Genomic DNA, 12766 nt, shown 5'->3' on the forward strand with positions numbered 1-12766 from the left:
ACTGTAAAAGAAAAAAATATTGAAGAGTTTGTTCGCAAAAACCGATAAGTCCATATTTTCCAAATGGAGATATTTGCGATTAAAGGTCAAGATAAATATAGAGAATAATAAGAAAATTTTTGCTTCTTTTGACCATAACTGCAAAAAATAATGTACCTTTATATGTAGTTACCAATATATGATTTAAAAGTTATTATTTTGTACTCTATGACAGAGACCGTACTTCAAAATCTTCAAAAATGGACTTATCGGTTTTTGCAAACAAACTCTTCAGTATAGTCCCTAAAGAATGATACAGAAATGACAAAAATCGGATAAGAAATAATGAAAATATGACATTTTGACATTTTACATTTTTTTTAACTTAAAAATTCTTTACCTGTCCTTTATATGAATATTCAAATCAACGATTTGATGGTGTTTTACTATAGTACCCTCAAAATTTGTCATGTATATCATAAATAAAATTCGGAATTTGTTTTTATTTTTAGCTATAATACAAGTAAAAGCATGTTCCCCTACAAGATATGTCAGAGTTTACAATTATTCTCTTCTTCTTTTTTTTTTTGGATAGTTAAGGCAATCTTTTTTATATACAATTGAGATATGAGATTCTTGTAATTTAGGCATGGTATTCGAAATGAATAAGAAATTGTGAGAGTATGACATCGTCAACTTGCTTAAGTGAAAAAAGTTGAAATTTCAAAGTGGCATATCTCCCGTATTTCTTATGGTATTTTTGTCATTTTTGTATCGTTCTGTAGGGAATATTGTTCGCTTTCTTTTGAAGTTGATTTATTTTCTAGGGTGGATTTCCGCTTTAACTCTTTACATGCCAGGAAAAGAATTGCTGCTCTATTGGATTTAGATGTGGAAAATGGCTACTTTGACAAACTAAGAGTTTATTCTCACCGTTAGCACATGTTAGCTGCCTAAGCCCGTTCCCTGTAGCAATACTAGACAGAGTCTCATTCCAGTAGTGCTGTACCGCTGGAAAGCCGAGCTGTCCACAGATCCAGTCAGCAGCTCTGTCGTTAAATCCTTCAAAGCACGCATATGTGTCTGGTTCGAAGACTATTAACCCCTCCAGTAGCGAAGATCCATTTATCAGCTTCACCGATGAATTTCCTCATAGATAAAATAATATTATGAAGATGCATTATGTGAGTGTGTGTATGCGTGTGTGTGTGTGTGTGTGTGTGTACACACAAAATGCATGGTGTCTTATGAATAAATTTAATAACATTCACTAGATTTTTTTACATCATACTTCCGAAATATAATGTATGTTAATATATTTTGTATTAAATTCATTCTTGTGTGATTATTGTATTTCAACCAAAAAAAAAAGTGATATTTTCAAAATAGAATTTGAGTGGCACAAGACTGAATTAAAAAAACAAAACAAATCTCACTCTATTTGTGATGGTGTCGTAAATACACTTATTCTGGCCTCCTGGTTTACAGCTGTATATATTCATATTTGGGGGTGGGAGGGGAAGGTAGAGTGCATTACAGGAACAAAAGTGCTAAAGCCAAGAACGCTTACTAAAACCTTCCATGGGATGACTCAACGAAACTAAAAGTTATCGGAATGCATTTTTCACATGCGAACGTGGCAGATTTTAACTAGCAACTAGAAAAGAAATGTCCACACATTATTTTCTACGTTCTCATTGTTAGATTTTATTTTCTAGTTTACAGTGTGCAGTTTGATAAATCTTACAAACAAAAAAAAAAAGATTTAATTCAAACGGTGGTAAATCACTTGTTTCTATATCTTTATCGCATATTATTGTACATGAATATTTGTTTGATCAACGCAGCACATTGAAGCGAAAATCAAAATCAAATGAAAGGGGAATTTTCGAAATTTTAAAGCTCGAGGATAGCAAAGGGGTATTGTGTGATTTTATAGACTTTTAACTGCATGATAACAGCCCAAGACAGTAGATGTAAGCATGTGTGACCCTTTTGCCTTTAGAGTTTGCTCTTTCAACAAAAGATGGAATTTTTGATCCATGTGAATAAGTACTCCCGCCGGAACAACTTAGCAGTCCTGGCGAACTCATTCCTGCCTTTGTATTGTTTGTGGGTTGTAGGGTTTTTTTCTCCTAATTTTTCATTAGGTGTATGAAAAATAATGTTCCTGAAAATTTATTCAAACTTTTCAAAACAGTCATCTCAGGCGTACCTACGCATAAGATGCTTTTTATGTGTATGAAGTTGTTCATGTAATCATTTTTTTTTTGGGGGGGGGGGGGGAACATTGGTCTGGGTGGAATTTCAAACCTCCTATTATGTGCAACATGCAATGACGAGGAGCAGAAAACATTTGCTTATCAAAAGTCACTAGAACTTCAAATACTTTTATATGTATCTTTATTTTAAGGGCTGCAATTCTCCATGTTAACTTTCAACCTATCGGCATTCTATTTAAGAAAATTTGTTATACGAAATTACATCTAGATATACAAATTCCGTGTTCAACATGACATATCAATTAGCTCCAGCAATGATTGAAACCACCGGAACTTTAGAACTGCATTGATGAAAACATTATGAAATTACCGTATGATTATATTAATAAAGTAAGATTATTTCTGCCAATCTTAATCTTGATGTTCAAGACACGGTTTAAGTTTCTCTCCTTCTATACATTAAAAGACGATCTGAGAGAAGAAAACGTACACCAATCTCATTTCTTGGATCTTGACCATGCGTTACTTTCATGCGTTAACATGTTCTTTGTACGACTAAATTTCGCAATGCCTAAGTTGTCAATGTATTTCAACATCCAGTTAAACTCCAGTTATACCCTAATACACTGTAGTATCAATCTTACACCAATAGAGTGAAATCATTTGACTTTTCTTGCGTAAAAACAATGGTATCCACGTAGTTGTATAGACGGCATGGTACTTACCTTCGTAGCACTTCACGATCGTTATGAACTTCACTGGGATGTTATTTAACGTATACTTTATCCGTAGCTTCATCTGATGAGTCAGTGATAAAATGGAGGATGTTTTGGCGTCCTCAATAAACACAGTCAAATATGATTTGTTTGATAGTTCATCCAGATATTCAAATCCAATCAGTGAGTGATTCACAGACTTAATTTCAGAGAAAATTCGGCGTTCACGAGGTGCCTGAAAAACCCAACTATCATCGTTGGCAAGACAATTTTCATCACACAATATCTCCTGCTGTAGTGGATTTCCCGAACAGTTTACAGTGAAGTCTGCACGAGATATGAGAAAAGAAAAATACAAGTGGTTAATGTTTGAGTAGAAAAAAAAAATAGTGTGAAGAAAAAGAGTGTTACAGTCGATACGTGGTAATCTTCCTACCCGCTCAATACCAACAACAGATGCTTTTGGATGTAAGCATGTTTCTCTTTCTATATATCTTTCATTATTTTTCTCTCTAACTGTATTTCTTTTAAAGGATCTTCTTTCACAAAGTGCTAGTTAAAATGAAATTTGATCTCCATTTTTCTTTAAAATACGTTAACAAAAACTGCGATGTTAAGGCTATTTCAATCAATCAAAGTTGTGACGTTTCCCTCAATAAAAAAACCTTATGTCATATAAAAATCAGAAGAGGAATTTAAATTTTGAAGGTTATGTATCAAGTAACGATAATGCCTATAAAGAGCCATATTTCCTTTTTCCTCACGTTGCTTTTTATTCGTTTTTACTCCACTGACGCTACGTTTACAACTCACAGCGGCGACCGACCGATTTGTAGCCAGCTCGGTCGCCGCCCAGCACCGCCCAGCAGTTTTTGGAGATGTCGAGCAAGCTATAAAACCCCAGCGATGCCCTGTCGATTTCCCATCGGTCACCGGTCGTTCTAAGATAAAAAAAAATGCGAAATATGGGGATCTTCCCCCCGCAGAGACTGAGCAGTCACAGAGCAATGCCCCATTGGCAACTGGACGATCTCCCACCGGTCACTGGCCCATAATTTTTACGAATTCGCTCAGCGACCGACGGGTGATCGATGGGTCATCTACCGGTGTCCCGTAGGCGTACTCCGGCGGCTACCCGCCGGTCTCTGCCGAAAATTTCTCACGAGCTACCTGGGTTTATTCATGTACCTACAATTGATAATGGGATTTGTGATGTTCTAATCAATTAATCAATTAAGATAAAACTCGAGGCTAAAGATTTAAGAGTTAAATTACCAACTACCAAACCTCAGTTATGTGAAACTACAGGTAACTAGAAATTAGAAATCAAACAAAAGGGAGGAAAACCCAAGATGGACCAAAGATTAGAATAGATTAGAACGTTCCAAAATATCTTTGTTTGCTTCAATATTCAACAGTATTTTTCTCTTCCTATTCATTCATTTCCCCATCTCTTGTCATTCAAGACTTATATTCTTCATTCAATACGCCTTCAATTAATGATAAGATAACCAAACCATTATATTACTAAGTCATATCGACACTATAACTTTTAGCTTTCATCTCTTTTGCCCCAAAGTGGTTTTCCCTGTCTTCCATGTCCCTCATGTTGGTTGCTGAGATATTGAGATGCTGAGATGTTAGTGGGGTTTTCTTGCCTCTATCCCTCCCTCTGCTTCTTCCACATTGGCTTGACTTCTCTTCCCCATCTAGTCCCTGGTTTCCTTCAGTGCTTCTGTCATTTTTATCTTTATAATTGAATTAAAAATAGTCCCTATATCGCTCGATGGCGACCGCTCGATATATTCCCTCGGTTTTCTTCTGTGCTTTTATCATTGATTTGTGTGTGTGTGTGTGTGTCTGTTATTTTTGTTCTCTAAATCGCTAGGCGGCAACCACTCAATTAGGTCATTGCCCGGGCAGTTGCCGCTCGGACACCGATCGTATTATGGGCAGCGAGTGAAAACTGGTCGGTCGCCGATGAAATTTTAACTCCGCGTTAAAACTTCAGCGGCGACCGACCGATGCCGGAAAACTCAATGGTGCCTGATAGGTTACTGGTCAATCACCGGTCGTTGTCCGACCGAAATTTGCTAAAAATTCGCCGACAGGTCGCCGAGCAGGCTGATTTGGGAAGTTGTAATCGTAGCCTTAATATATTGACAGTGTGATTGAAACTATATACGGAACCTTCAAAACACAGACTGAGAGTCAGTGCTGTTAAAGTGCCTTTGATATTTGGCATGAATATCATAACCCTACGTATAGGCCTACCCAGTTTGGGGTTATAATCATAACACCTAATCCTATCATATTGGCTGCAGTAATACTTGAAATACCCGACTTGTGTCAGACACAAGCGACATGGCTGCACTTGTTAAGACCCACAACTTCAATATCCATTTTCTCAGAACTTACCTTTCTTAGCGACAGATTACCGTTTTTATGTTATACAAGTAAAAAAAAAATCCAAATTTGAAGGATTATACAGTATTAGGCCATCTAGTTTTTCTTTGAATGTCCTCTTCTGGATTTTGCAATTGAAATTACAATATTACATAATTATTTTATGCTACAACTTTCTCGTTTGTGTAATGACATTCTACATGTGATAATTTAAGATAGAAGAATAGGGTATACGTACAAGTCTCGTGGGCTTCTACGGAAGAAAAAGCGATGAACAGATTGTGATTGATAACACAAGTCAACAACCAGACTAAAAAAGTTAGTTTTCTCTCCATCCTGTAAATCCAATATCAATCGAGCATAAGTAAAACAACTGAAGTGCAAATTGTCACTGGCTTATGCCTGACAGTAGTTTCACTCCAGAGGAGATGGATATTGGCAATACGGTGTTTTAAACATGGTCAAGAGATTAACATGGTGTATTTATGCGTTGTACCGAAAGTAACCACTTCCAATACTTGTGATGACTCTACGCGAAAAAGAGAGCTTATGTGCGCGCAGTGAAACTGCGCAAAGACACGTGATAGCCACTCCCTTCAGGGATATGAACGAAACTGGGAGTGTATACAAATAAAATTAATCTATGGACGGAATTATCTCGCTATCAACTCCTTTATTTCGCATATTTCAGGGACCGCGGAACCGGGGGGCGGGGGGGGGGGGAGCTGCAGCTGCTGCAGCCCCCCACACTTTTGGTTCGTGAAAAAAAAACGGAAAGAAAGAAAGAAAAAATTGAACATCGGGGAAAAAATCAAAACACGCATAAATTTGAATTTCTAAAGATTCCGCCCTGACATAAAGTTCCCGTCTAAGTACCGGCGTAGCAAAAAAAAAAGGGGGGCCGATGGGGGCGGTCGCCCCTTAAGATTCTGAATAATACTGAGTGCACAAGACATATCACTTACATTCCGAAAATTCAATAGTTCCCTCATATACAAGGGGAATATCCCTTTTTAATCAACCCTTTTCTCTCTCTGTTCCCTCGATCATTTTTTTTTTCATTATTTCCCAAATATTTCATCAAAAACTCCCTCGAAAAGTCGAATATAGGAGGAGAGGGGTATCTTGCCAATCTCCCATTTGTTGGTCCCCTCTATAGACTTAGTACACTTTGGGGGAATGACAATTTCCGAATTTCTCACAAAAAGTGTGCTTCATATCGCTTGATTTCAATTCTAAAAACGCAAAAGCTCCATCGAGCGAGAGGGGGCACCCCCTTCCACACCCTCCCCCTCTACCTCATTAGACTTTATACATACACACACATGATGTACACGCGGAATAAGAGCTAAATGCCGTGATTTTTTTGTGAACACTTCCATGAAAAAAGCCCTAGTTATTTCCATTATCATTATTTTTATCTTTATTTTTATTTATTTTAGCTAGAAAGAATTCCAAGTATTGCATCAAATGTTTCCACCAGATCATTGAATTTCAGGTCTGAAAATGTCGCTCCCCTCTCCCTCTCGCTTCGCTCCCTGGCATAAAAACCGTCCCCTCTGGCTACGACAGTGCGTCTAGGGGGGGGGGGGGGGGCTTGACCTTGACTTACCACCCCCCCCCCCCCCCCGTCCCACGGCCCCCCTGTTTCCCCCCCCCCCCCCCCCCAAACACACACACACTGAAAAACGTTCGGCGGCCCCTGTATGTTGTAAAATTTTTTTAATGAACTTTTTAACTCACTGTATAATCCCCAAAGCACACACACACAAACATACACACACGCACACACCATGACACACACACCCCACATAGAAACACACACACACACACACACACACACACACACACACAGACAACCCCGAACGATTCTTAGTTGCTAGCAAGTGATACCGTTGTTTTCGTAATTGGAAGCAGTAAAAGAGGCCCTACTGCACGCACTGATATTGCAAATCTACCCGGCCATTGTCTGGATGTGTTGTGTGAAACTAAAACTTCTTCAGTAAACATTATTGTATCTAAGTGGATGACCCCAGCGAATTCCGAAAGGATATTCATCGTAGCCGCTCAGCGATAGAAATAATATAGGGCTCTTATCAAACCACTTTAATATTACTATGACTCACTCTGGATGCACTTTTGTTTGAACGCAATGCAGTCTGTATACAGTGTAGATGTATCTATGTTTGTATTATATACGTGTTTTTACGACCATAAGCCATACGCATTACCGTATAATAACGGTTCATAGCACCGGACGAGATTCCTAAAACCCAATGTGGATGCACGAATGATCCTCAAAAAACAAACTAACAAACACACTTCGAAACATGTTTGTAAACGACTAGAATTAGGGAACAAACACTGGATGATATCAATGATCTCACTTTCGTTTTTTTGTTTTCACCTTTTATTGAAGTACAAATAGAAGAACTGAGAACGATGTTTTTTCCTAAATTATAATGTTTTTTGTTTCGTTTGTGCTCGTTGCATTTTACACTCTAAGAAACAAAGATAGCTAGGTTCAATTTTGCACCTTTAAGTGTGATACAATTGTAGCACCTTAAGGGGTTTCAGGGGTAGCACCTTTCAGACTAATGAGCAACTTTAAAGGTGCAACTTTGCACCTTTCTGGTTTGGATGGTGCAAAAATTGCACCTGTTAAGGAGCTCAATTTTAATCCAGTGAGTGTTCATTGTACGTCTTGGTGATAATAAAAACATTAAACCAATTCAAAGATAATTGTTCCAATAGATGCTCATTACGTCATGGCTTTTTGACATTTTACATTGGTATGAAAATAAAAACATATTTATTATTCAACTAAGTTATCTATTCCTTGGTGAAATGAAACGTCAAAAAATTTATATTTCCTACCTTCAAAATCAAGAAGTAATCTTTTACTTCAATTTTTCATTTATTATAATTTGTGCAGTTTTATTTCCATCTCCTATGTCCTATCTTTGTACATTTATATTGCATTAAATGAACATAATAACATAGAGAAATGAATTTGCTTTTAGAGGAGGCTTGAAATAAAAAGGGAAGGGCTGCTGAATAGAGAACATGTAATGATAAGTGGCCTTAGCTATTCTGTACACCTCTAAGACTTGGCCTACATAACTATACGATGCATTTCATAAAACTTTCAGCATAAGAGAAAGTAAACATGAAGCATATAAACAGCGCTAAATACACTTATCAAAATATTACTGGTAATATGACGCACGAACTCACACACACACACACACACACACATACACACACACACACAAAGACACACAAACTTACACACAATGTTACACACATATTCGCTCATAATAGCGCAGAACGACAAATACAAGAAAGACACAAACGCGTTGTCTCTGAATAAGGAACAATGAAAAGTGTGAGAGAATGAAACTGAATTGAGAGTGACCAAAAATGGACGGGGGGGGGGGGGGTAGAAGGAATACAATATTGAGACTTAATTACGTCATTGTTGTTAACACGTAACTCAGTGCACTTTCGAAAGTGCAAGGTTAGTGGAGTGTGTGAAAAAAGTCACGAATAAGAAGATTCGCACAATACATCAAGTGCATACATTTTGTTTGCATGCAGCGTCGCCAATACTCGTTGCGGTTTCCATCTCCTTCTGTGCACGGCACATCGTATGAGACATACTGTACACGGCAATGCTAAATTGTGTAGAGGGGGAAACTGGAGCGAAGTCTTCAGGTGAGCTGCAGTAAATGGTTCAATTTACATTTTCTTTTTTGATCTCCATTAGCAAACAAATCTCTTTACTATCCCAAGGTGTTTGAAGAGGAAGGACAAAGAGACTAAATATAACTCACATAGTGATGGTATCCATTTTGGGGTCATCATATGAGCTAGACACTCATGAGTCATACGTTCCACGAGGGAAACATTGAAAAAAGGCTCCGAGTCATAATATGCAACCTATGAGTCATATGGCCCACGAGGAAGAAACCGCGAAAAACAAGCAAATGAGCTAGATAGGCCCTACTAGACTGTCACAGGTAGTTTTTTTCCCCAACAGCAAAATTCTGAAATTTGGAAAGTAAGTATGAAATACAATGTAGTATCTGAAATCTGCAAAAAAAGAAAGTTCTGTCATTTGTTTACGTATATCCTTGACGGGAAGATGTTGTGAAGATAATATGCTTATAGGTATAATTGCGTTTGTAAAGAAAATAAGTAGCTTAGTGGAAATGTATTGAATCCACCCAGAGAGGGAGACAGGTAGTATCATGTAATCGCCTCCAGGCAAGGGTGAATGTCAGGGATACTTGGAATGCCAAGACCCGCCCGAAGCGACAGGTTGTATTGCCACAGTGTAGGAGAGAGTCACTCTTCATTTTGGCAGCAGAGAGTCAAATTGCGTTCTGAGGAGCCAACAGGCTGTAGCCCTCGAGTTCGAGTATTGCTAATTTTGGGAGGAGTTGTGAGCCCACAATGGTGGGTTTTATCCTGAGTTCATACTCCTACCCCGAGTTCCTGTGCTGCACCTACTCCGAGCCGGGTTCGTGCTTCACTTCGAGTCGCTCTACATGTTGAGTTCGTACACTCTTATTTCTGCGGCGTCAAAAATAACTCGAAAAGTGTGAAATATGACTCGGAAATGGCACCAGCTGGGAGTCAACTCCTTCCGAGTGAAAGCTACTCGGACTTCCGAGTCAAATGATTTCACTCGGATTCCGAGTCACTCTCCGAGTCATTTCTGTGGCGTCAAATTAACTCGGAAAGTGTCAAATTTGACTCGGAAATGGGGTCAGTTAGGTGCAAAATGACACGGATTTCCGAATCAAAAGATCACGATTTCACTCTGATACGGTGTCGTTACCCGCATTGTAAGTAACCCATTTTGGTGTAGTAATGACTAGAATTTGGTGTTCACTTTTCTAGAGGAATGCGGAATGGAGGAATACATAGGAGTTTTCATCGGTGAGTACCCACCTCATTCACAACACTCATAACACTCATATAAATAATTACCTGACAGTCAGTTTTATTTGGGGCAAAATGACCTTTCGACACGGACACATTGACTGGTAATGGCGTAGCCATAGGCGGCCGTACGGCAACTCGTACCTTTTGTACGTAGTCCTGGGCTATATGCTATACGTTAGAACCAATCTGCAATAGATGTGAACCTACCTAGCTACCATGGGCGTAAATCCCGGGGGGATGGGGGGATATATCCCCCCCCCCCCCGAAATAGAGGAGGGGGGATGGCCTGTACAATCATCCCCCCCCCCCCCCCCCCCGCCCTGAAATTTGAGAAAAAAATGGAGGAAGCAGAAATGTGATTGTATCAATTTCGGCATATTGCATGACGTTCGTACGCCCGCCTTCAGACAGGTAACAGAGCTGAACAGTATTCTATATCTTGTAGGATCGTAAATAATTTTTCTCAAGCGCTCGCTCGCTTCGCTCGCTCGCGAAGAAAGTAATATCGACATAAGGTATGGTCCAGACAATGACAACGTCAAATAGCATAGGCTTACGTGTAAACATGCTTTGACGCGAGCAACTCGGGACCATCTCCAAATTATGTACGAAAACAAACAAACAATTACAAAAACTATTCCGCCATAATTGAACCCCCTCCCCCTCCATTTCCTGAATCATTCCTGAAACAATGATGACTCTGATACATCTATGGGCATACCCAGGGATGATCAGGGGCGTCGAATCTATCTCGGGGGGCAAAAGGGCATTTGCCCCGCCCCTACGGAAATGTTGGGGGCAGACAAATCATTTGTCCCCCAAGCAATTCCCGAGATGAGGACAAATCTCGAACTTTCTTCATGGAAAATTGTCCAACTACCGCCAGAACTATGCACCGGATCGTTGAATTGCAATGAGAAATATGCAAAAGCTCCGCTACCGGGTTCCTTTCGATAGACTTTGCACACTTTTGAGATTGACGTATTTCATTAAATTTTATCAAAGAGTGTGCAGCAGATCTTTCACTTAAAGCTCCCTCATATGCAGAGACGTCGATGGAGGGGGAGGGGGATGGTTTCCCCATAAAAGTATTGGGGACAAACATGTCATTTTGCTCCTCCTCGTAACTCCCGAGATGTGGAAATGTTTGTACTTTTTTGATAGAAAATTATTTAAATGTTTCACCCAAAGATGGCTGAATTTCAATTCTGGGAAAATAGGGGCACGTGCCCCCCCCCCCCTCCCCAATCCGCTGGTAAAAAAAAAAAAAAAAAAAAAACTTACCAGAATGGTAATTCAAGGGTTAGTAAACTGCTTTTGAAATCGACATGAAAGGGTGATCATGAAAATAAAGATAAACTTTTTTTTCTAAAATCTCTTCTAACCATAATAAATCCCTGGGGATGGGGGAATGAATCTCTCCCCCCCCCCCTGAAATGGAGGAGGGGAGATGGCCTGTACAATCATCCCCCCCCCCTGAAATTTGAGGAAAAAATGGAGGAAGCAGAAATGTGATTGTATCAATTTTGGCGTATTGCATGACGTTCGTACGCCAGCCTTCAGACAGGTAACAGAGCTGAACGGTATTCTATCTTGTATATAGGATAATGTATACTTTCTCAAGCGCTCACTCGCTTCGCTCGCTCGCGAAGAAAGTAATATCTACATAAGATATGGTCTAGATGTTGACAACGTTAAATAGTGTAGGCCTACATGACTGTAAACATGCTATGACGTGAGCAACTCGGGACCATCTACACATTATGTACGAAAACAAACAAACAACAACAAAAACTATATCGCCATAATTGATCCCCCCTCCATTTCCTGAATCATTCCTGAAACAATGATGACTCTGATACATCTATGGGCATACCCAGGGATGATCAGGGGCGTCGAATCTATCTCGGGGGGCAAAGGGGCATTTGCCCCGCCCTTACGGAAATGTTGGGGGCAGACAAATCATTTGTCCCCCAAGCAATACCCGAGATGAGGACAAATCTCGAACTTTCTTCATGTCAGTCTTTCTTCAGTCAGGATACATCTATGGGCATACCCAGGGATGGAATCTATCGGGGGGGGGGGGGGGGGGGGGGAGCAAAGGGGCATTTGCCCCGCCCCTACGGTAGTGTTGGGGCCGACAAATTGTCTTACAACCAATTCCCGAGATGAGGACAAATCTCGAACTGTCTTTATGGAAAATTATCCAAATACCGCCAGAACTATGCACCAAATCGTTGAATTGCAATCATAAACATGCAAAAGCTCCGCTACTGGATCCCTTTGTACACTTTTGTATCATTATCCAGTGGCGTAACTGGGGGGGGGGGGGGGGGGGGAAGCACGGGGGAGCACGTGCCCCCCATCCTCCCTCCCCCCCCCCCCCTCCCCCATCCACCGGTTAAAAAAAAATACCTAAATGGTAATTCAAGAGTTGGTAAACTGTTTTTGAAATCGACATGAAAGAGTGATCAAGAAATAAGATATTTT

The 12766-nt window shown here is 39.8% G+C and overlaps 1 protein-coding gene across 1 annotated transcript in view; it reads right to left on the minus strand.

Moving 5' to 3' along the window:
- Positions 1 to 924: 924 nt before the first annotated feature.
- The window catches only part of LOC139717786 (uncharacterized), a 29807-nt gene continuing 17965 nt past the window's right edge, over positions 925 to 12766 (minus strand). Inside the window, exons 7-8 of the mRNA XM_071629285.1 lie at positions 2927 to 3244; positions 925 to 1028 (exon numbers count right to left, since the gene is read on the minus strand). Coding sequence (XP_071485386.1) covers positions 925 to 1028; positions 2927 to 3244 — 422 coding nt within the window. The remainder of the gene's footprint in view (positions 1029 to 2926; positions 3245 to 12766) is intronic.

Source organism: Diadema antillarum, unplaced genomic scaffold (genome assembly GCF_040938485.1).
Source record: "Diadema antillarum isolate AM-2024a unplaced genomic scaffold, OU_Dant_1.0 scf00000082, whole genome shotgun sequence".
NCBI lineage: Eukaryota > Metazoa > Echinodermata > Echinoidea > Diadematoida > Diadematidae > Diadema > Diadema antillarum.